Below are 20,919 nucleotides of genomic sequence, written 5' to 3' on the forward strand. Positions count from 1 at the left end.
GGCGTGTTTCAACTGCATGTGATTAACTGTATATGGAGATTGCAATAGACGAACAATGATGCGAGCCACGAACTTTAGAGAGCGTGAGTAGGTTACGATGTAGTAGACACAATGACGCAGCCGCAAATTACGCCGGAGGGAATGAGCAGCGAACGAACGAATAGGCCGACCGCCATGTACATAGCGCACAAACGGAGAAGGCCTTGGATGAAGCAAGAAGACGGGCGTGTCCCTTCCCATCTGTCCGAAGCTAAAACTACACTATGTTACACGACGAGGGACACATCCAGCAGACGATCGACCCAGCGAAAACGACACACGCGCACGCGACCAGCACGCCCGTTACGGGGCGGCGAATGGGCCGCGCACGCGCCTGGCTATGTACCAAGCAACAGCGCGGCAGGGCTCAGTGTTGAGATGACCTCGATGCCACCCTGCTTGCCGAAGGATTTTGGACCCGGCGGTAGGGATGGCCTTGGAGGCACGCCTACCCACCCCGTTAGTCTGGATGATTGCATGGTGTCGAACATCAAGGTTCGGCCCAACTCTACGTCGGCATTCGTCCGGCCCAACTCTGAGTCGGCATTCGTCGTCGCCGTACCCGTCGTGGGCACGTTTCCGTCCATAAAGCTGAGGTCAACCTGCGCAAGCTGCTCTACGCTGTTGACGTTGCTGCTAAATACGTCCGCGGCTGCAAACGTTGTCGTGACATCGAAAACGCCGGAGTATGCGCTGTCAACGGCAACGAGAGCCGGGCCTACGCTACTTTCTGCGCGAAGGCGGAGGATGCCAGGGGCAGACTCGGGAGCGTGATCGACGAACACCGTGAGAGGTGCATTGAAGGTCTCGAAATGCGTCATGAAGTTGGGCATCCTAGACGGGTCGGCATCCTGAGGGAGGAATAGACAGACGCTAGCATTTAGAGGACTGCGCAGAATTAGTTTAGGCAATGATGAAAATCAAAGAAGCACTCACGCATTCCCAGTGCTCACGTCTAAGAAGGTTGGGTCTCCCTGTCCAAGGTTGACAAGAGAAATGTTTACGTCGATAGGGCTGAGTGAACATTAGTTTTGGCCGACAAACACAAGCCAATACACATACGCAGAGACGGTTTCCAGAACCAAAGACTGTGTGACATTGAAATTGCCCTGAATCCCTGCCAATGCCGTCTTCACCTCTAGTGACGTAGCGTCCATTGACTGCACGAGCCATGAGCGTCTCCGAGGTATGGGGTGAACAAGGCACTCACCACCACCGAAACCTGCGACTGAGGACCGCCCAATGTCACTCTGTCGAATTTTACCCAGTACGACAGACTTTCGAAGTACTGGGTGAAATGGGGTAGCATCGTGACGAACTCGGAGATGTACAACGGTGATCCTTGGGGGAACAAGAAGGTTACGCTGAACGCGAGCGAGTCGTTTGACGAAAGGTTTGACGGCACGTAGAGATACAGTCCACTGCTGTTCGAGACATTCATGAGACATACGCTCGTCTGATCCTTCAGACTCTGGCTCGAGTACTGCATGGTGACGGAGACGACGCCGTCCTTTGCGTGGGGATCGGCGTTGACACCGACAGACAGCGTTCCGGAGATGTCTTGCAGGACAGATGGCTCGCTTTGATACGACACGTTTGACTGCACGAACACAAGGCCGTCGAGGGGCACACTGTACTGTAGGCTACGACAAGAAATGAATGATAGCGCCAATATCACGTTGGAATCGAAGACATACGTCGATGACGAGTCGGAATGCTCTGCCCACGCGTTGCAGCCCACTGCGAGAGACTTTGGGAGTGTCTGGACGCCGTCTGATATCAGAGTCAGGCTGCTGCTGCTTCCTTTGGTCGGGAATGGACTGTGCTCCGAGGCGCGATGTCGAAGCTTCTGTGGCCACATGAGAACCAGGGCTGGAGGTGTAGGGTAGGCCACGTACCACCACAATGATTGGTACACCGATAGCGACGGTGATCACGAAATACACTACCAGAGCGTACAGAAGTGCCCTGCGAAAACGGCGATGGGCATTCTTTGGCCACCACGTCCGCGATGTCTTGTCGCTCTGCGGCTGCTCTTGCTCTTGATCTTGCCCTTGCGTCTGCGCCTCGAGTTCCTCTGGAGGACATTGTACACCCTGGGCTTGGGACTGGGAGATTTCGTAGGAGGGGAGAGAAGGGGTCGGGGTTGCAGGGCGGTGGACAGAACGGGCGTCGGCGAGGAGCTTGTCGGGATTAAACGGATCTTCGCTGTCGTCGAGGATGATCATCGTCACCGGCGCGCGGTGGAGGGCATCGAGCGAGCGAGCGGGACGGATGGAGGATGGCGGGAGGGAAAGGGCGTTGGTCGTCGGACTCGGACTCGTTGCCCTCCCACGCCCATCCCGCCATCTCCGTCACGCCTCCCTTTCCTGGCGCCCCTGTCACAGGCACCGTGTCACAATGATTGTCCGCATCTCCCGTCCCGTCTCGGCAACTGCTGTAGTTCATACCCGCTTTATTTCCAGCTGCCCTTCCTCTTGCCTTCCTCCCATGCGTCCTCGCTGTGGAGGCCAGCAATGCACAGTACTGCCCATAACGCATGCTGACCGTGCACATGACCACGCTCGCACTGACCCGGGCAGTGCCTGGTGATTTGCATATTCCGACACAGCCCGCCATAAGAAGGATCGTCCTTGGGCGCCCGTCCCCGAAATAGACATAAATGTAGTCCATTACACAGGCGCTATCATATTATAGTATGTTCCCTATTCATAGTACAGGCGTGCACGGCGACAGAAGCTGCCCCGCGTGCTACAGATGTAGTCACCCCGCAATGTGCTCAGCAACCGTTCTCACAGGTCGCTCCTCGGGCCCTGTTCCTTCCCCGACATCTTAAACAGCGACACGACGCGGTCGAGCACGTCCCAAGCCCCTCCACGAGTCCGCGCACACACCCGACCGTCCCGTCTCTGCACGCCTGCAGCCACACCAGAGATCGGCTAGGAGTGTGTCCGGCGCCGTGTCCTTCCCGGCGACGGGCGAGTGGAGCGACTGTGAGAACACCGCCCAGACGAAGGGGATACGTCAGTACCGCACGAACCACGGGAGAAGAGCCGATCAACGAGACGTACCCTGGGAGGCTGAGCGGCGGCGGACGCCGCCACCTCGATCATGCGCTCTTCGTCCTGCGCGTCGGCCGCTGCCCATAGCTTGCGGAAGTCGTTCACCGCCGCGAGGCTCTCTGAGAAGCGGTGCAGGGTGTTGATGAGGGCCACCACTTCTGAGCGCTGGAGGAGGTTCGGGTTCGCCGACGGACTGCGTATAGGGTGCCGTTAATTGTGCTAGTGATTGGACGGAGTAACGTCACGCACTCTAACGCCTTCTCGTCCAGCTCGAAGAGGACCTTCAATGCGGTAGCAACACCGGTCGTTTGCACCTTGCCCCAGAGGCGGCACTTGTCGCACCCGACGCAGTCCATGATCCGCGTCACGTTGCGGAAGTGCTCCTTGAACTCTCCTTCAACGTCTGCACACCGCACCAGTCAGATCAGCTCGCACATCAAGAAGGCGGGTACACGCACATTCGCGTTCTCCCCCCGGAAGAGTACCGTCTCGTCGAACTTGCCGACCGCAGTCGCGACGTCGATCACCCGTTCGAGCCTCTCGTGCGTCTCGAGATGCACGCCCTTCTCGTGGTCATCGGTGCCACAGTAATCGTACGCAGACAGGTATGGCCCGAGACGCGCTACTGCGCGCAGGAGCAGTACGACGTCAAAGTACAGATATTGGAGCCGTTCGGGGTACGCCGCTACGCGATTGATGAAGCACTGGAGATCCGGACCCTACGAACGTTGATGTGAGTGCTCGGCAGCTACAGTACTGCATATCGTCAGAGGACGTACCCATTGGCCGGTAGTCTGGTCCATCATATCATGGCAGATGTGCGTCGAGATACTGGTGTGAAGACCTGAGATGATCTTGTAGTAGACACGCTGTTCGAGACACTCCCCATCCGCTCGCACGATGTCTGGCACCGGTTCATTCAACACAGCATGCTGCGACAGACCGAAGCAGTTCTCGGAGTAGATTGCGGACCAAACGCGATGTGCAGAAGGCCCAATGTAGCCCGTGAAACGCTCGGGATTCAGCGTGAGGTCAACGTAATCACCATCTAGAATGATATCAGACGCAGTCAAACGGTGTTCATACGCTCAATAAGAATGAGTGATACATACCCAAGGGATCATCGAGGAAGCAGTAGTCGGAGTCGCGGTAGTAACAGCCAGGAAGTCGGATTACCTGTTGGCAGGTCAAACCGGTGAGCGTGAAGTCCGGCCAAGTCAAGGAGACCACGACGAACCTCGCCTTTCGAAGGCTTCTCGAGTTTACTAAGAGCGGCTGCTCGCCATTTCTCCGGTATCTCACTCTGCACTGGGTTAGCAAATGAAAATATGTGAATTGCATGTGGACGACGGCTAATGTGCATGCACCAGAAGATGCTTGGGTGCACATAAGCCGCATCCACACCGGACTTGCTCACCTCGTCTACTGTAGTAATACCACATTCTCTATTGGCACAGAAACCATTCTCCTCCCAATATGGACAGTCGCGGTAAAGGTCGACCTAGCAGCAACCATATCAGAGGTCGAAACATGGAGACTGACAAGTAAGTCCACATCGTTGGGCCCCCCATAAAAAGTGCGTATAGGAGCGGAGGTCGTCGGACGCTGGCAGTCAGTGATCCGGACACTGTGCCGCTCAACCTGGGCCGCCATAGCCAAGGTTGCAGCTGGCTCAGCCTGGCCGTCGAAGTCCACTGCGTCCGGCGTGATCCCATATCAGACTCGCTGCACTCCGCCTATGTGTGTTTGAAAGGGGGGGGGGGGGGGGGGCCGACAATATGGACCTAGCTGGAATGTGACATACGCGGAAATACTTGAAGAACGGCGTTTCTACCAGTGCGTGCAACTGATTGAAGAGCTCGTCGTTGACGCTCTCAATCGTCTCGTAGTCACACAGTGTAGTCTCTATAGGACCTGTAAGCTTCAATCGTATCAACAGACGTCTCACGGCGCAGGAGGAACAAGGCATACATGGCGCTCGCAAACTGCCTCTGTTACCGGCTCGTGCTCCAGGACATTCTGCACCTGTTGCTTCCGCACCGGAGATTCCGAAAGAAACGAAGACGGTGTGTATGCATACGCAAGAGATTCAAATATGAGACTAAATGAGAGGGCGAGTAGATGTCGAGGTAACATTGCGTGCGGCGGAAGGGACGGTGGCTGAAACTTGGAGAAATGCGAGGATGACGGAGTTATAGCCGACTTGAGACGCCCGTTGTAATAAGCGGACACGTATGCAGTGCCCGAGGACTGCCCGAGGCTCGTCCAGACACGTCGCATTCTGCCTGCGCTACGGTCCCGACACCCTCCAGTCTTAGTGGCGGTGGACTCCAGAGCGTCCAGGTACTCTCCAGGCTACTCTACTCCCGCTGTATGTCTACATCTGCTGCAAATATTTGTTGAAACAGCCAGCCAAGTTCCGAATACACATCCACATAGGCGCCAGTGTCCCAAATACAGCTCGTCGATACCAAGTCGATACACTGCCGCGACTGCGCTTGCACTACGCCGTGAGGATGTTGTTTGGTTTCCATGAACTATGTTACTGCCATCCAAAGCTTAGACTGTGTGATCTCTCAAGATGATGTCACACTCGGGTGTGGGCAGTTGCTGGTGTGAGGAGCCGACAACGCCGTGCGTCACGCGTCACGTCGCAGATTGTCCTGAGGTCGTTACGATTATATTCTTGCCACAGTAGCATCAATCAGGCCATAGGCAGCGATGCAGAGAGATGTGCAATATATCCGAGAGCTAGCTTGTACGTGTACTTCTTTGGTTGACCTTCCGCTACCCAACAACATTAACCCACGGAGACTTAAGGCATGAGCGCAAAGCAATAACATAGCGAGGTGTGAATTTTATGCGTCGCGACGGCCCCGAGAGCGATTATTAGTGCTGCCGATCTTCAGAATCGCCTCCTTGGCAGTCTCGATGGCAGTCTCGGAGCCTGAAAGTGCAGCGTCAGCATCGTTCTACTTAACACAGTCACCTGCGACTTACCGATGATAACAATGGTGTTGTCTTCGCGGCTCACGGTGATGTCTGCACCGCTCTCGATGCGGAGGCGTGCAACGTTTGCACCCTTCGACCCGACAATCCTCGGGAAGGACGAACGGTCGGGGAGCGTGAGGAACCCGACGTGCGACATTTTCTCGGCGTGTTCAATAGCCTCTTGGGTCAGCTTCAACGCGCGATCCAAGCTAGCCTGGTCTCGCGCCTTGAACACCCACTCGGAGTCACCCTCCTCGGTGTCCTGGTAGTTGAGAACAACCTGCCACTGGACGGCGGGGGACGCGCTCTCAGCGTCGGGGTCGTCGATACGAGCCTCGGTCGCATCCGCTTGGGGTGCGGGGTGCGGAGGTACAGCTGGGTTGTGAGGAAGGGCCGACTGCTCGACCTGGACACCAGACGACCTCAGGTTGCGGAAGAAGTTGCCCTGCTGCGTCACCGCATGATGATACTTCAGCGGGACCGTGACCGTGGCGGTGACAGCCTCCGGCGCAGGAGGCTTGACTTGCCCCTTCAGTTCCTCGACTGCCTTCTGGCACGCAGCACGAGGACCGGTAATCTTGACCAAGTTCGCATGGTCTACAGCGGCCAACTCAGCCTCGTTCTCCATCTCCCCGACCTGGTTGTAGGACCGCGAGCCAGGGAACTGAACTTGGACGTTCAGGCGGTTCTGCAGCTCGTTCAGATGCTGACCGCCCCTGCCGATGAGGGCGCGGTGCTGGGGAGCAGGGACCTCTACACCGAGAGTGACTCGGTCACGGAGCGTAGCAGCGATCTTCTCCAGCTCAACCTTGAGCTTGGCGACGACCTTCGGCTCGCCACGGAGGCGGACTTCATCTCCTGGCTCACCCTGTCTCGGGAAGCGGACGAGACCGGCCTGGGCCTTCGAATCCGCAGGACCACCACAGCGGAGGATGAGCTCCTTCAAGCCCTGCCCACCGGCACCGATGATCGAGCGGTGGAACCTGCTCTCGACGTTGACAACGTCCGTCGTCTCCTCGCCGACTTGGTCGGAGATCGTCAAAATGGCAGTCTTCGCGTCGGCGATGGCCTGCTTGGTCCCGCGGATCGTGATGTTGGCAACCTTGTCGTCGCCAGCCTTGTCAACGTCAATCTGAGCCCCGGTCGTGTCCTTGATCTCGTTGATGCTGGCACCGGCTCTACCGAGCACACGAGCGACAGACCGAGCTGGGATAGTGAACGTGACGACATTGTTGCTCTCCTTCTCGAACTCGACAGCCTAATGCAATGTCAGTCTATCGTAGCCAGAAAGTGTGAACAAACCACTGACGTCAAGCAACTCCGCCTTGGCGCCTGCGACGCCCTTCCTGCCACCCTTCACGAGAACCTCGTCCGGCTTCAGCTGCTCCCTGGTCCTGGCTTCGCCGCTCTCCTCGCGAGGGAAGATGATCCTGACACCGTACTTCTCCTCCAGACGAATGACATACTTGCCACTTTGACCGATCAGTCCAGAATGGTACTGGTGGGAGATCTTGAGAACCTCCGAGGTCTCGTCCGCAAGGCGCTCGACTTGGGTGAGAATCCTCTTCTTCGCCTCCTCGACATTCTCCTTACGCCCAGTGATCTTGACATGGGACGTCTGCTGAACAGCCTTCTTCTTTTTGCCAACGACCTGTTCCTTGTCGTCCGAATCGTCCGTGAAGTCAATCTTGACGCCGAGGGTGTCCCGCAGCTTGTTTACGCCAGCGCCTTGGGCGCCGACGATCCGACCCACGTACTCGCGGCCAATACCGAATTCCGTCGAGTAGCTGCTGACCAATGCGTCATTCTTGGCGTCCTCGACGATCTTGAGAATCTCCTTGACCGCACGATCGACGTCGGAGCTCGCACCGCGGACCAAGATCACGTCCCCGGTGGAGGCGTCGCCAGCCTCTGCGCCGACCTTGATGGACAGCGTCTTGTCCTCGCCGATGATGGCATTCAGTGTGGTTCCGTTCTTACCAACCACAGCGTCGTGCCATTTCTTCTCGACCGTGACCGTTTGCGTCTTGACGTCCGCAGCATCCTTTGCCATCTTCAGCAGTTCCTTCTCGACGTCCTCCAGGTTCTTGACTTTCTCAACAGGAGAGGGGGAGGCGGACGGAGACGTAGGATCGTAAACCAATAAGACCAGCGACTCCTCCACAGACTCCGGGGGAAGAAGACCAAGACATTGTGGGCATCGTGGAATGCCCGGATCCTGGAGCTCAAATGAATAGGAAGACGCTTTTACGCACAACAGAAACTCTTACTTCTTAGCGTTCTTCGGCGAGTTGATGATTCGGTGGACGAGCCAGTCGATCTGCACTTCCTTGGTAGCACTGAACAGCTTGCCAATCAAGGCAGAGAACGTGCTGACAGCGGTGTCGACTGCAGATTTCTCGCCGACCATGTCCACGTTGAGAACCGTTGCTTTATTCAGAGCGGACAGCGGGGGCGTGTATACCGAGCAGCCAGGGTTCTGCGAGCTGAGCGTCTGCGCATATTCGACACGCGTGATGTAGGTTAGCAGCTGGCGAGTCACCGGGTGGGGACCAGGCAGAGGAAACTCGTGGATGTACGCCGAGTTCGCCTTCTGCATGACGGCCTGAACACCATTACCCAACTCGAGGGGCCTGCCCCAGATGATAAGTTCCTCACTCGGCTCTTCCGCTTTCGGTACGATGACCACGCATTTCGACGTGGCCAAGATCTCCTCGGCGCCCTTGCCGGTGAGAAGCCTATGCTGACGCTTAGGCATGGGCAACTTGATCTGCGTCACCTCCGTCTTGAAGTAGTCCATTGCACTGCGAATAGTGTCTACCACACGCCCGACAGCATCGCGTTCACCGGAGACGGTGATCTCGCGAGTACCCGGGTTGAGCGAGAGGTGCATTTCTTCGCCCTTAGCAGCTTCCTCGAATGTGTCACGTCGTGGGATCAGGAAGGGAAGAATATGGGCCGGGATATCGCGCACGCGCTGCGTAGTACGAGAACGCTTCGTGGCAATGATTTCCTTGAACAACGCCTCAGCTTCTTGAGCGAGGGGCTGTGGTCCAGTGATCGTGATCGGAACCGTGAGCTCTTCCTCTTCCTCCTCATCGCCTGGAGGAGCAGGGGAAGTAACACCAGAGGCCGGGTGCGCGCTGCCGTTGCCGTTAGATACAGGGAGAACATCGCGACGCGGGATATCAACTCGGACACCCGTCTGGTCGCGGATCTTCTTGAGCGTAGCGCCTTTGGGTCCAATGATAGTCGGGATGGTAGAAGCCGGAGCGGTCAAAATCAAGGACACCTAGAGGATACGCATGAGGTGCATGTTCAGATGAATGTCGCGATACTACGCACCACAGGACTGAGGTGCGCGAGGAGAGCACGCTTAGCCTTATCCAGCTCCTTCTGCGATTCAGACTTTAGGAAGAACGTAGTCTGACGAGACCGGGAGTTGGTGGACGCCTCCAGCTTGACCTTGTACTGCGACATGACCTGCTTCATCACCTCTCCTGAAGAAGTCGGCTTGCCATCCTTGCTCACGGCAGCAATCTCAGCCGACGAGAGACTGAAGGAGTCAGAAAACAGAGGCTGCTTCTGAACGACGGCAGGTCTGATGCGGGGACCAGCAGTACTCCAGGCCGAGACAGGAGCCCTATTCCCATTCGGAACACTGGAAGGAGCCAGCGAAGGGAACGCCTCCTGGGAGTCGGTGTCGAGAGTAGTACCGTTAGACTGTACGCCGGGAGGAGAACCAGGAGAAATAGGAGTAGAATCCTGGGCTTCGAAGCCGTGTTTCTTCTGCAATGACAGACATTCAGTGCTCCGCACGTTTGATGTCGGTCAGCGCAACTGTCTTACCTGGAGGTCTGCAGCCGAAAGTGACATGCCGAGGGAGTTAAACGGGTGTCCGAAGAGCACAGAGCCTGTGACGGGTAAAACCTAGCAACACAGCGGATGCGTGTTGCAGCGAATGCTAAGGATGGTGGGGGTTTCTGTGTTGAGGAATGTCTACGTGGTACGCTGCTGGCTCGTCAATGCGAATGTGGGAACGACCTTCCAAAGGAGGTAAACCGAGTATCATCCCATCCCCGCGTCAAATTCGATGCACTGGCAGGGCTCCTCCCCTATTTAAATCAGGACAGGAACTGGCATGTACAACTCTAAGGACTTATGTAATGGTCGGATCTGCACTCACCCGAATGAAAATCATTTTAGTTGCAGACTAATTGAGGCAACGTGTGTATACAAGTCGCCGTCCCGTACAAACCAATGAAGTCAATAGATTGAGGCTAGGGCACCCAGAATGCAGAATCAGGATGTATACATTGACCGACTGTATATTACGGACCCATCAGACGTCAACAGGAACACCGTCGATATCCTCTTCCATAGGTTCCCCGTCAATGGGATCCCCATCCATGGGCTCACCGTCGATGTCATCCATGGGTACGCCGTCAATGTCATCAATCGGAACACCGTCAACGTCGTCCATAGGTTCCCCATCGATGTCAGCAACCGGCGGCGAAACACCCACGCCTTGAGCAGGTTTATCCTCATCATCGCTTCCCAGATCCATCTGTTCGCCCTCATCCGAGTCTGCTGCAGCAGTCTCGACTTCTACAGCGAGCTCGTGTGCGGGCTTGAAGGAGATTGCCTTGAACTTGGATACCGTTGGTGTGTTCTGCCTTACTTGGGTCGTCTCCACCTCCTCTTCCGGCGTAGTATTCTGTGCGATCGAGCCCTCCAACCGTGCACGCAGTCCGGAGGTGAAGTCTGGAGAGAAGACAATCCAGTCCTCCCAGATGTCGAGAACCGCTGTAATTTGCTTTTTGAACGTTTCTGCAGTGATACGCCCAGGGAAGGAGTGATAGATGGTCGATAGATGATCGAAGACAAGGCCAAGACGCGACTGAAACTCTTGTCGAAACTTCCAAGCCATGGGCAGCGGCGCAGCGGAATTGTGCAGGATGTCGCAAATGAGATGCAGGCGCGCAACTTTGCGCGGCACTGGAGTCCCATCGACAATTAAGGATGCAATGATGATGTCGGAGACCTGCAGTTATTGTCAGCATTTCGCGAATCCGTCGACTAAACTACTGACCTCTGCCGCTGCCTCAGCATGCTCAAGGCTGAACGCCATGCACCGCGCAATTTCCCCGCGTTTTCCGCTGAGCGCACGCAGCATCGCTTCAAATCTTTTTCGAGCACGCTTGCCCAGCTCATTCTTCCTACCATGCTCCCTTTCCGACTCTTCGGCAGAGTCTGTGGAATATACGGAGTTGTATCCCTGGTCGACAGCCCGCTTCATCAGTGATTGCGATTGGTCAAGAGAAGCAGATCGTACCTCGTCATCGAATTCTGGCTCTATTGCATCATTGCGATCCAATAATGAGCGGAAATATTTGTGCCTCCAGTGCTACATGACGGTCAGCAATTCAATATCAGCCGCACCAGAATCTACACCGAACTTACGTCGCGTTTCAGGAAGGCATACCTAGGATTTGCTTTCTCCCTCTCTTTGAGGTTCTCCTCGTATTCCGCATCATGACCCTTGACTTCGGTAGCAACCAACCGGATGAACTGATCCGAGATCTCTTCGTCCAGACCAAGATGCACTGCACGTGGACTCTGGGAGCGTCGAGGCGATCGACTGGCGAATCGTCTGCGACTAGTGGAACGGTGCCGGTAGCCAGGAGGTGAAGGAGAGTAATCACGACCTCGCGAGTGACTTCGTGATCGCCTGGAAGGCCGATGTTTACCGGAGCCTTCATACTCTCGAGACCGGGATCGAGAGCGCGAGGGAGAGTAAGAGTGATGCCGACTCAATCGCTCGCGTGAGCGACTCCGCGACCTTGATCTAGACCTTGATGGCGACCGTGAAGACGCCTTCTTCGTGACTACTGTAGAGAACTATGTGAGGCCGATTTTTGGTAGGCAGTCAGCGGACGCACTATAAAGAGGCTTCGCAGCGATCGGTACGGCTTTACTCCAGCCGACGCGGAGAACCGAACCTCCCCAGTCGAATCCGTCTAATTCTCTCAGCGCAGCCTCTGCATCTTTGCGCTTCATGAATGACACGAAGCCACTCAGACCTGCGTTCTTCGTCCGTCGGGAAGCTGTCATTTCCGCACCAGGCCCATGAGTAGCGTCTCCTCTGGGCCACATGACTTTCACCTAGTAGGATATGTAGACGAAGTCATGAAGAACGGCCGTGAAGACTTACCGAGCCGACGGGTCCACAGCGAGCAAAGAAGGTCCCGAGACTCTGTTCCGTTACATGCGGAGGCAGGTTGGCGACAAAGACATTCGTGGACTGTGTCTCCTGTTATCACGGCTGTCACGACTGAAAATTGAGAACATACCGCAGGGTCTCCTCTATCTTTGCTGCCACTTTGCCCCTCGTAGGCTGTTCAGGGCAAATTGGGGTTACTGATTTGACACAGTATAGGCTTACGTACCAGCAATCGAGGTGACGGATCTTCCTTGAGTCGCTACTTACAGTGTGAGCAGATATTACGCATATACACTCGAGGTAGCTCACCATGTCGGGAGAGCCTGGTTTCACGATCAGCCTGCTCTCTACACCATGCAGTCATCAGCCACATTCCTACTGGAGGCGCTTGTCAGCGTACCTTTTGATTTCTGCCAGGAAAGAGTCCATTGCGCGTCTTCCTTTGGGTTTTGGTGCAGCTGGCGGAGGAGACGGCGGTTGCTGCGGCAAGTTCGTCTGACACATTACAGTAGCATCACAGGGAAGAACGCACCATGGTATCCAACTCGAAAGCTCGCATGCCTTGACCACCAGCTGCCTTGCCTCGGGTCGCTGGAGCATATGCCGAGCTTTCTCCCGCCTTCACAAATGCCGAAACGCCTTTCTTCCGGTCGACGGCCTCTCCCTGGAACGCATCCAAGAACTCCGCGTATGCTCTAGCAGCATTCTCCTCTTCTTCCCTGCGTTTAGCTTCGGCTGCCTCCTTTTCCTTCTCCCGCTTAGACTTCCTGACAACGCCCTGCGTGAACACAGAGCGTTTCTGGTCGTCTACCTCCTTTTGCTATCATGAAGAGCAGTCGGTGAGTGTGTCAGAAAGTTGAAGAGTCTCCGTCCGCACTGGAAACGAAGATTCGTCGTCATCGTCATCGAAGAACGCAGCGAGTTTCGACTTCGTTTTGTCCATATGCCAAAGCAGGTCCTGACGAGGTGGCGAATGTCCGTGCGCGCTACGCGAGTAGAAGTGAGTGCTCTGAAGCGAGAAGTGTATTAGGCGCCCTACACTCAACGAAGTTGACGCTCCCATCAGCTTACCAAACTTGGGAATTATACTGAACGCCCCCTTTAGGCGCCGACATAAGTAGGCGATCCGGCCATTTGCAGTAGTCATACAAAGGTACGCGAACAGTAAGCACTCTCAGGGTAGTTTTCTAACAGTCATCGCAGCACATCGTGCGGTCACCGTACATATATTGTGCGTTGCACTAGGATAACATCGAGCGAATGTGGTATACAATGACAGCGATATCAAGAGCAGAGCAATCGAACACATGTCCGTGTGTAATGCGCAAACCCTACAGCATTGACCCCTGATCTACAGTTGTGGATACAATTGGACCTTTTTCATGATCACGATAGGTTGCTCTAAGAGGGCTCTGAACGGGAAAATCGTATCACATCAGCAAGCTCGACAAGCCCCCGGACGTGTACGCCATGGGTTTCATTGGCGGATGTGGTTTGGCGTCAAATTGCGTGTACATTTGCGAGCCGTGTTCATCAATCCGAATCTGCATTGAGAGTCAGTACATGCACTCACCTTGCAGATATATTACTTACGAATGCGCCCTTGTTCCCTGCTTGGTCTACGTAGTTCGGCGCTGAGAAGACAGTGGTGCAAAGTCCATCATGCTCAATGGCATATCCATCTTGGCATATCCATCAGATTTTCCTAGCATCATATACGGCATGAACATACCTTGCCGAACTTCGTGACTGCGGATTACGCCTGTCACGCCGTTCAACTGGCACCACCGCTTGGTGACGTCTGGTCCAAACGCAATGCCGACGCCCTAGGAAGATTTTCAGAAGGTCTGCTAAGTCGTATGGTGATCAATCCTACCCGTTTGCTGGGCCCTCGTCCTGGCATCTCTTGAGGGTCTGTCCACAGCAACTCACCTACAATAAGGTGATTCAGCGTCACGTTCGCGGGGGTATGGAAGACGACATTTGCGTACACATGAGTCCTTCTTGCCCAGGCTGTCGCCCTATGCGGTCGATTTTACGGATCTCGTCGAGGGTAACGCCGTCCTTGCTGAACAGGCCACCATGCACGACGAAGTAACGCTTCCGGCCTTCAGGTGACAGGATAGCTTTGGCCGCCGGACCTGCCGGGGGCTTCGATGCGCAGATCAAGGTTGAGAGAGGCACTGTAGCGGCCATAATCAGAGACATCCCAATGATGTTGACCTCGGAGCACTTACTAACGGTGAAGACGTGTGCGAAGAGCTGAGTGCAGATATCAACCAACATGTACAACGTGCGTCGACACATCGGTGCCGCACCTTGTATGTCTGATCCCCGTGCTTGTGTTTTGCTTCGCCTTCGAAGCCATACGTTCGATTCATGTCTTTCGTCTCATGGTTACCCCGGTTGATGTACATCCGATTGGGATAGAGCCCTGCCCATATATCAGCTCGGAAACAAATCTAAATCTCTTCCGCAACTTACACTTGAAAGCGAACGCGGTGAGGATGACCTCTATCGACCATGAGCCCCGATCAACGAGGTCCCCGTTCATAAGCAAACAATGCTTGTCGGTTGGATAACCCGTGAGAGATAAGAGGTGCAGAACGTCATAGAATTGACCTGCAGAAGTAGATGAGATCGATACGAGCAAGATTGAGAGGCGTATACATACCGTGAACATCGCCGATCACATCACAGGTCATACCCTCCTCAACGTCCAGCGTCACTAAGCTTTCTTCCTGGACGAACGCTTGATGCGCTCCCAAGACTATTTCCCATACATATCTTAACGTGCATTCCCTTATTACAGAGTACATTATTGATCAGAAGAATCGCACCGCACCTTCTTGGCAAAGTCTTGCCCTCCTTGAACCACTCAATCATAGCATTGATGAATTCGAGGTTGATGTTGTACTTGCCCCCCTCGGTTGTAGGCAGTTGCGGACCCTTATAGCTGCGGTCGAGATCACATCCGCCTGCCACTCATGCTGTCATAAGCTAGCCGGAGCGCGGAAGCTATGTACTCACCTTCAGAGATGATCGCTAAACATCGCTCTACCGGACTCGCCTCCTCCTCCATCTCAATGGCTTTCTCAAATTCCGATTTTCGCATGATCTTCGCCGTGCTGTCCATTTGTTGACGAACGAGTGCATTGTTCGGTTCGAGCGCAAGCACCTTCTTGAAGTCCGCAATGGCCTGCTTAAATTTCATTGTCTGCAAGTAGCATGTCGCTCGCCTGTGCACGGCAGTGTAATTCATGTGCCAGATCAAAAAAAACGTTGTGTCTGCTCACCGATAGTAGGCTTTCGAATAGTTTGGATCCAATTCAATCGCATGTGCTGTAGGCCGTGCATCTTGCAGCGTAGTTCCAAGTAACGGTACACAGACTTACCAGCATCACTAAGCCCGTATCCATGCTCCTCCAATTTGATGCGCGTGTACGCGCGGTTGCACCAAAAAGTAGCATCAAATGGGTTCAACTCAATGGCTTTTGAGTAGAGCTCCGCTGCTTTATTGAAGTCATGGCCTACAATTCATGATCTCACGCTGAGTGCCTGGTCGTCTGACTGAGTGAGTGGAACGATGGGGGTAGGAGACGTACCGGTGAAAGCCCTATTGGCCTCTGCCTTAAACCTCACAGCTCCCTGTCTATCTTGCTCTGAGACATCCTCCAAACTCAGCTTGGAGAATGTGGGTGACGGGGGAAGCGAGGTCACGGCAGTCGAATCTGTTGGCGACGAAGGGATTGATGTTGAGTCGCTCATTTTCAGCTATCCGCTGCGAGTACAGTCAGCTCCTGATATCCCGATTCGAATGATGGCAAGAGGAGCAGTGAAGACGCGTAGCAACGCGTCGGCTTCGTATGCGAGTGAGAGTCGGATTGTGAGACGCAGCCACCGCGAATCCTGTGGGAAGTCCAAAATGTGATTACGTAAGCACAGCGAGTAGCGAATCAGGCCGTCGTCTGTTTCGTTCGTACGGACCGCTGTCATGCACTGGCATATGCATATCAATTCCCGACAACTGAGGACATATAGAAGAGTGACTAATCCGGCAACATAATACAGCTCTATGTCGACTTCCTGGCTTGCTCAAACAATACTCGATAAGTCAAACCCACTCGCTCCATCCGTCTTGACCGCCACCCCCTTCTCCGTCACGATAGCAGTGATTAATTCCGCGGGAGTGACATCAAAACTAGGGTTGTAAACCCCTTCAAGGTTCTCCGGGGTGACCATAACAGTTGCTTGCTGCTTCACGCCCTGAGCGTTCAATGCGAATGGATACACGGCTCCCCGAACAAGTCGTGCCTCAATGGCAGGCCTTTGCTCGATGGGAATCCTGGAAAAATACAGTTAGCTAGGTATCACGAAGATAATCAAGGGACCTACGCGTTGCCATCGGCTATGTCAAGATCGACGGTGCTGATTGGGGCCACGACAATGAATGGTATGTTGTGTCGCGATGCAAGGACCGCAGCGTTGTACGTGCCGACCTGTTACCTGCATGTTAGACTAGTTTGGCGAACGTGTAGCATATGCATACCTTGTTAGCCGTGTCGCCGTTCCGTGCTATGCGGTCGGCTCCTACAACTGTGCACATGAATCGTCTTGTCAGCGCCCCATGGATGCAGGGAATGACCGAACACACCGACAGCATGGACGTCATTATGCTGGAATAGCGACCCCACCATGCTATCGCAGAGCATAGTCGAAGGTATGTTCAACGTCAAGAGTTCCAGTGCTGTGAGTCTGCGCGAGATATGAGCTCGCCAATTCTGAGACTACTGTTGCCTACTGACCTAGACCCCTGGTGGTAGGGTGTGGATTGCGTGAAGAAAGCTCGGCTTAACTTTCCTGTCTCGTGGAGGTATGTAATCAATCCCAATGCTGTGCCATAACCCTACACAAGTCCGTAAATGCAGATACAGCAGCGCATGCACGCTACGCACAGATGTTGCCAGCGACCCAGTGTTGCATACTGTCATGACATTGAGATTCTCTGTGGGCTTGCCCTTCGCCTTCACCTGCTCGATCAACCAGTCCCCTCCCCACTTCGACATTCTCTTGTTTCGAGAGACGTCTTCAGCATCGATCTCACGACCCTCTACTATCAAATCCTGGGCGGTCGCGCGTGCGTCCTTGCCCTCCTCAAGGGAAGTTCGGAGTCTGTGCTTCAGCCGCCGCGTAGCCGCCCCGAGGTTGACTGCGGTCGGACGCGCGGTGTACAAGTAGTCGAGCTTCGGAATTACGTATTCATTTAGTAGACCCGGTGAAGCAAGCCAGTCTGGTGTAGGCTCGGTCTGCAGTGCTCGGGAGAGATGGGATGCTATAGTCAGGGCGGCGAGTGAAGCGATCGCCGGGGCACCTCGAATCTATGTCGCGACGAAATTGGCTGATTAATGCGAGTCTCCCAGATCGATACGACTTCATACCTTCATGGACTTGATTACATCGTGAGCTTGCTCGATGGAGTCGATCTCGATGAACTCAGTGGTATGCGGCAGCAAGAGCTGGTTGACAATCTCGATCTTGTCTCCCGAAGTCTTGATAGATGTCAGGGCCATACTGACCGAGCAAGCACAGATGTTGAGAATATCGGTATGAAGAGTCAACTGGACTTCAAAGCAAGAGAGTGAAGCGAGCTGCACAGCCGCGATTGAACACCGAAGACAATTTGCGGCATCAGCTATTGCGGAGGATGAGGCAATCTCAAATCGGTGATCTGGATCGATCGAGAGATGCACGTGCTACCGACCGCCTGGGATTTTGTCCTCCGTTAAATCCGGAGACTGACGCCCACTGTTGTCGCGGCGAGCCTAAACGACCCCACACGCCACGCACTCTCCCTGACATGCTTGAGCCAAACATACATCGCAATTTACTGATTTGAAAACACATTTTACGCATCTGATTTGGGAAGCTGCACGCTGGAGAACCCAGCCGAGCCATCCAACTCGACAATTTCACAGTCCAGCTTATCCCCGTTCCCTACTTGCGTCTCGACACACGTGAAGTCCATTGTCTAGCAACATTAAATTAGTATTCTGCAAGCAATTATGACCATGAGGCGAGCTCACCCGATCGATGACGGCCATAGGATGGTCTTGGGGAGTGACATCAGTATTACGACCCACACCGTTGTAATGAAAAAAGAACTCACGCCAGATCCCCGTGTTGTAGACGATTCCTTGCCCAGCAGTTGCAATGAATGCGCGCATGCTCTGGAGGTCGGGCTTGTCATCTGCACCATTCTTTGCCACGATCACCAGGTACGTCTCTCCTGGGCTGTCTAGACCCTCTCCGCCACCCATAGGAATGAACGCCTGGTTCGTACAGGGGTGCCTCTCGAGCAGCTTGACCTCCCACTGACCACCCGGAGCAACTTCGATTGGCTTGCATCGGTAGATGGAGAGGCCTGACGTAGCTCCGGTATCCGCGGGATATGACGACTCGAGCAACGCGAGCTTATGGAATTTCACGGCGGTTCCCTGGTTCGCACCCGTGATGCGTGTGGCACGCGGAGACGGCACGGCATTCAAATCGGAGTAAGCCTGGACAACCTGTCCAAAAGGTGCGAAGGCTTCCGGAGTGAGTGGAAGTGCGGGCAGGATAGGTCCGGCTGCGCTGGCTGCGGTTTGGGGCTTTGTGCCGTCGAATCGTCGTAGAAGCCGACTCGCCTTGTTGAATGTTTGCGCCCGCAGTTTCGCTTGCGGCGCCTGGCGGCACCGGTGCTGTGATATCACCGCCCGTCCTCCGACCAACTATGCGGATTCTCTTGATGCCACCATCGGGGTAAATGGTTACTTTGACATGCGTGAACGCTTTGCCATCCACATTGTGCAGCTGGAAGAAGTGTTGCCGGTGAGGCCCGAGCTTCGTGCGAGGAAGGATGAGTGTCCAGTCTTCTTCAGGAACGCTAACGGGATTCAACTCTTCGCTCGACAAAGCTCGCAACTCGCATGACTCTGGAAATTCCCTTTGAAGTGAGCGGTATCTATCTCGGCATGAGATAGATATCCGGAGTCGCCACTGCATAGGCGGTGGCAATGTCACCGGTCAATCAGTGGCGGCAAGACGGTCAATCGGGACGTACAGCTTGATGATGACCCAGTCCTTGTGCCCCTTGTGCCTGCTTCGCTTCGTCTCCCATCCATCGCCCATATCTTTACCTAACAACTCGTCGTAAGCATCATTGACCATTTCAAGATGACAAACGGCCGTTGCATTCACCGGCCTCGTACCTCTCCCGGGAAGGATCAAGTTGGATCCCACACCAAAGTGCTGATCCGAAGTGTAAACCACCCTTCCACCGGAGAATACGTGAGCAAGGTCCAATTGGACTGACAAATCGGCTGGGAATACTGGGGAGACTAGTCCGTAGACGCGGAATCGCGCCTGTTGGTCCTTGGTGAGCGGAGCATTTTTGTGCAAGGGGGAAAGTACCGACAATTCCGCCGTCTGGATACATGTTAAGCTTGACATAGTTCAACCCTTCCGTAGGATTGATCTTGAACAGATGTTTTGAGCTTGGTCCCAAAGGCGACCTGGGCAGAATCTCAGACCACTACGAGTATATCGTTAAAAGTGCAACGGTTCGATGAAAGTGTTCGATTTACGACCCACGTTGGCACCGTCAGACTGGGGAGCAGGCTGATCGTCAGGCTGGTAGAGTGCGTCAACACTGACTTCAGGGGCCTCGTTGCCTATATCATCCGTAGCCTGAGTCTGTTTCTACAGCAAGATCGTGATAGGGCCCACCGTTGAAGTGTGTAGTGTCGATATCGAAACCTAATATCGTGCCAGTGGTGCCCAGCTTGATTATACACCTAAACGTACGTATAATGAGATGACGACGAGACGAGCCACCGAAACGAGGGCGTGGCCTACCAGTCGTGTGTTGGATTATGTCGCCGTGTCTCCCATCCGCTGTAGAGTGCTCCTTTGGGCCCAAATTGTCCCTTCAAGCTTGGCGCGGGCTGTGCTTCGTCAATAACAAAGGAAGGGTTAAAAATGTAATCAAATACCTCTACGAGCAACAGATGGAAAGCCTCCGCAAAGAACTCATCGGAAAAAGACTCTACTTTCCCTCCCAGGGCGACACTGGACAGTTCTACTTCCCATTTCAGTCTGAGTGGTTTCCATGTCAAGACGTCGTGTGAGCGTCTACGCACCGATGGCTGTCCCAAAGACGGAAGCGAACAGGTCAAGCGGGACGCGCTCAATTTCCATTATTGACTTGACACTGATCCTCTGTTCGGAGTCGTCTAAGTATCTGTTCTCCGATCAGCAACCTTGTCAGAGTTAGGCGTGCCAGTGAGCGGTGAAAGTCCCGAGCAAATGAATAACGATGGCGGTATGCACTCAGGAGACTTCTGAAGCGCGACAAACAAGATCGGATCGGAAGCAGTGGCCAGGCTCACGGGCCCGAGTCATCGGCAGAGCTGTTCTGATTGGCTGCGTGAAGAACCTCAAAATGTCGCGAGCTGGCGATATGGCCTCGGACATCGTCCGCTGTGCTACGAATGTACGCCCATCGAGTGTTGGAGTCGGACACCACCACAGACACACTTCTTTGACATCAGCGTGCGCACACGGAGC

The 20,919-nt window shown here is 54.5% G+C and overlaps 7 protein-coding genes across 7 annotated transcripts; all 7 read right to left on the reverse strand.

Annotated features, from left to right (window-relative positions):
- Position 1: 1 nt before the first annotated feature.
- Positions 2-2,532, reverse strand: B0H18DRAFT_975328 (uncharacterized protein). The gene is made up of 6 exons (XM_048044060.1): positions 1,938-2,532; positions 1,737-1,888; positions 1,250-1,682; positions 1,102-1,199; positions 976-1,053; positions 2-927 (listed from the first exon to the last, which is right to left on the reverse strand). The coding sequence occupies exons 1-6, from the start codon at positions 2,265-2,267 to the stop codon at positions 378-380; spliced, it is 1,641 nt and encodes a 546-aa protein (XP_047898955.1). The 5' UTR covers positions 2,268-2,532; the 3' UTR covers positions 2-377.
- Positions 2,533-2,594: 62 nt separating this feature from the next.
- Positions 2,595-5,263, reverse strand: B0H18DRAFT_975329 (endoplasmic oxidoreductin). The gene is made up of 12 exons (XM_048044061.1): positions 5,073-5,263; positions 4,906-5,022; positions 4,519-4,602; positions 4,339-4,404; positions 4,214-4,277; positions 3,881-4,149; positions 3,556-3,820; positions 3,351-3,504; positions 3,111-3,294; positions 2,967-3,030; positions 2,901-2,946; positions 2,595-2,870 (listed from the first exon to the last, which is right to left on the reverse strand). Exons 1-12 carry the CDS (start codon positions 5,235-5,237, stop codon positions 2,819-2,821), a joined length of 1,530 nt encoding a protein of 509 aa, XP_047898956.1. The 5' UTR covers positions 5,238-5,263; the 3' UTR covers positions 2,595-2,818.
- Positions 5,264-5,558: 295 nt separating this feature from the next.
- B0H18DRAFT_975337 (uncharacterized protein) lies at positions 5,559-10,102 on the reverse strand. The gene is given in 8 exon segments (XM_048044062.1): positions 5,559-5,585; positions 5,601-6,048; positions 6,102-7,350; positions 7,402-8,259; positions 8,283-8,310; positions 8,363-9,384; positions 9,438-9,881; positions 9,942-10,102. 7 exon segments carry the CDS (start codon positions 9,966-9,968, stop codon positions 5,960-5,962), a joined length of 3,717 nt encoding a protein of 1,238 aa, XP_047898957.1. The 5' UTR covers positions 9,969-10,102; the 3' UTR covers positions 5,559-5,585; positions 5,601-5,959.
- A 198-nt stretch (positions 10,103-10,300) lies between these two features.
- B0H18DRAFT_975346 (uncharacterized protein) lies at positions 10,301-13,330 on the reverse strand. The gene is made up of 12 exons (XM_048044063.1): positions 13,193-13,330; positions 12,848-13,135; positions 12,716-12,795; positions 12,625-12,662; positions 12,542-12,574; positions 12,446-12,489; positions 12,307-12,396; positions 12,035-12,257; positions 11,556-11,983; positions 11,428-11,499; positions 11,185-11,370; positions 10,301-11,136 (listed from the first exon to the last, which is right to left on the reverse strand). The coding sequence occupies exons 1-12, from the start codon at positions 13,256-13,258 to the stop codon at positions 10,435-10,437; spliced, it is 2,250 nt and encodes a 749-aa protein (XP_047898958.1). The 5' UTR covers positions 13,259-13,330; the 3' UTR covers positions 10,301-10,434.
- Positions 13,331-13,505: 175 nt separating this feature from the next.
- B0H18DRAFT_975350 (phosphoprotein phosphatase) lies at positions 13,506-16,194 on the reverse strand. The gene is made up of 13 exons (XM_048044064.1): positions 15,921-16,194; positions 15,711-15,845; positions 15,612-15,657; positions 15,346-15,554; positions 15,161-15,293; positions 14,990-15,102; positions 14,800-14,937; positions 14,634-14,749; positions 14,553-14,577; positions 14,307-14,498; positions 14,192-14,247; positions 14,048-14,141; positions 13,506-13,997 (listed from the first exon to the last, which is right to left on the reverse strand). Exons 1-13 carry the CDS (start codon positions 16,081-16,083, stop codon positions 13,885-13,887), a joined length of 1,533 nt encoding a protein of 510 aa, XP_047898959.1. The 5' UTR covers positions 16,084-16,194; the 3' UTR covers positions 13,506-13,884.
- Positions 16,195-16,311: 117 nt separating this feature from the next.
- Positions 16,312-18,010, reverse strand: B0H18DRAFT_975361 (eukaryotic translation initiation factor 2B). Its single transcript, XM_048044065.1, has 7 exons — positions 17,754-18,010; positions 17,271-17,693; positions 17,121-17,221; positions 16,970-17,070; positions 16,865-16,911; positions 16,711-16,814; positions 16,312-16,660 (listed from the first exon to the last, which is right to left on the reverse strand). Exons 1-7 carry the CDS (start codon positions 17,883-17,885, stop codon positions 16,411-16,413), a joined length of 1,158 nt encoding a protein of 385 aa, XP_047898960.1. The 5' UTR covers positions 17,886-18,010; the 3' UTR covers positions 16,312-16,410.
- Positions 18,011-18,171: 161 nt separating this feature from the next.
- Positions 18,172-20,679, reverse strand: B0H18DRAFT_975366 (allantoicase). Its single transcript, XM_048044066.1, has 11 exons — positions 20,522-20,679; positions 20,209-20,421; positions 20,080-20,147; positions 19,945-20,024; positions 19,769-19,885; positions 19,563-19,716; positions 19,415-19,490; positions 18,995-19,297; positions 18,482-18,945; positions 18,399-18,424; positions 18,172-18,343 (listed from the first exon to the last, which is right to left on the reverse strand). Exons 1-11 carry the CDS (start codon positions 20,548-20,550, stop codon positions 18,221-18,223), a joined length of 1,653 nt encoding a protein of 550 aa, XP_047898961.1. The 5' UTR covers positions 20,551-20,679; the 3' UTR covers positions 18,172-18,220.
- Between the last annotated feature and the right edge of the window lie 240 nt (positions 20,680-20,919).

Source organism: Fomitopsis serialis (genome assembly GCF_022376445.1).
Source record: "Fomitopsis serialis strain Sig1Antser10 chromosome Unknown B0H18scaffold_4, whole genome shotgun sequence".
Taxonomy (NCBI): Eukaryota; Fungi; Basidiomycota; class Agaricomycetes; order Polyporales; family Fomitopsidaceae; genus Fomitopsis; species Fomitopsis serialis.

Excerpts from the sequence above, each read along its gene's own strand:
- B0H18DRAFT_975366 (XM_048044066.1), bottom strand. The coding sequence starts at position 20,550 with ATGGAAATTGAGCGCGTCCCGCTTGACCT. Across the intron at positions 20,148-20,208 it reads CATAATCCAACACACGACTG|GTGTATAATCAAGCTGGGCA; the intron begins GTAGGCCACGCC and ends ACGTACGTTTAG. Across the intron at positions 18,344-18,398 it reads CTATGGCCGTCATCGATCGG|ACAATGGACTTCACGTGTGT; the intron begins GTGAGCTCGCCT and ends TAATGTTGCTAG.
- B0H18DRAFT_975337 (XM_048044062.1), bottom strand. The coding sequence starts at position 9,968 with ATGTCACTTTCGGCTGCAGACCTCCAG. Across the intron at positions 9,882-9,941 it reads TTTCGGCTGCAGACCTCCAG|AAGAAACACGGCTTCGAAGC; the intron begins GTAAGACAGTTG and ends CTGTCATTGCAG. Across the intron at positions 9,385-9,437 it reads TCGCGCACCTCAGTCCTGTG|GTGTCCTTGATTTTGACCGC; the intron begins GTGCGTAGTATC and ends CGTATCCTCTAG.
- B0H18DRAFT_975361 (XM_048044065.1), bottom strand. The coding sequence starts at position 17,885 with ATGGCCCTGACATCTATCAAGACTTCGGGAGACAAGATCGAGATTGTC. Across the intron at positions 17,222-17,270 it reads CTGGGTCGCTGGCAACATCT|GGTTATGGCACAGCATTGGG; the intron begins GTGCGTAGCGTG and ends GGACTTGTGTAG. Across the intron at positions 17,071-17,120 it reads CCCTACCACCAGGGGTCTAG|ACTCACAGCACTGGAACTCT; the intron begins GTCAGTAGGCAA and ends TATCTCGCGCAG.
- B0H18DRAFT_975346 (XM_048044063.1), bottom strand. The coding sequence starts at position 13,258 with ATGGACAAAACGAAGTCGAAACTCGCTGCGTTCTTCGATGACGATGAC. Across the intron at positions 12,490-12,541 it reads ATCCGTCACCTCGATTGCTG|CCTACGAGGGGCAAAGTGGC; the intron begins GTACGTAAGCCT and ends TGCCCTGAACAG. Across the intron at positions 11,137-11,184 it reads ATGCTGAGGCAGCGGCAGAG|GTCTCCGACATCATCATTGC; the intron begins GTCAGTAGTTTA and ends CAATAACTGCAG.
- B0H18DRAFT_975350 (XM_048044064.1), bottom strand. The coding sequence starts at position 16,083 with ATGAGCGACTCAACATCAATCCCTTCGTCGCCAACAGATTCGACTGCC. Across the intron at positions 15,294-15,345 it reads TTTAGCGATCATCTCTGAAG|GCGGATGTGATCTCGACCGC; the intron begins GTGAGTACATAG and ends CATGAGTGGCAG. Across the intron at positions 14,578-14,633 it reads ACGGGGATCAGACATACAAG|CTCTTCGCACACGTCTTCAC; the intron begins GTGCGGCACCGA and ends ATCTGCACTCAG.
- B0H18DRAFT_975328 (XM_048044060.1), bottom strand. The coding sequence starts at position 2,267 with ATGATCATCCTCGACGACAGCGAAGATCCGTTTAATCCCGACAAGCTC. Across the intron at positions 1,054-1,101 it reads GTTCTGGAAACCGTCTCTGC|CCCTATCGACGTAAACATTT; the intron begins GTATGTGTATTG and ends ATGTTCACTCAG. Across the intron at positions 928-975 it reads GACGTGAGCACTGGGAATGC|TCCTCTAAATGCTAGCGTCT; the intron begins GTGAGTGCTTCT and ends AATTCTGCGCAG.
- B0H18DRAFT_975329 (XM_048044061.1), bottom strand. The coding sequence starts at position 5,237 with ATGTTACCTCGACATCTACTCGCCCTCTCATTTAGTCTCATATTTGAA. Across the intron at positions 4,150-4,213 it reads CTTCCTCGATGATCCCTTGG|ATGGTGATTACGTTGACCTC; the intron begins GTATGTATCACT and ends ATATCATTCTAG. Across the intron at positions 3,295-3,350 it reads CTGGACGAGAAGGCGTTAGA|TCCGTCGGCGAACCCGAACC; the intron begins GTGCGTGACGTT and ends CCCTATACGCAG.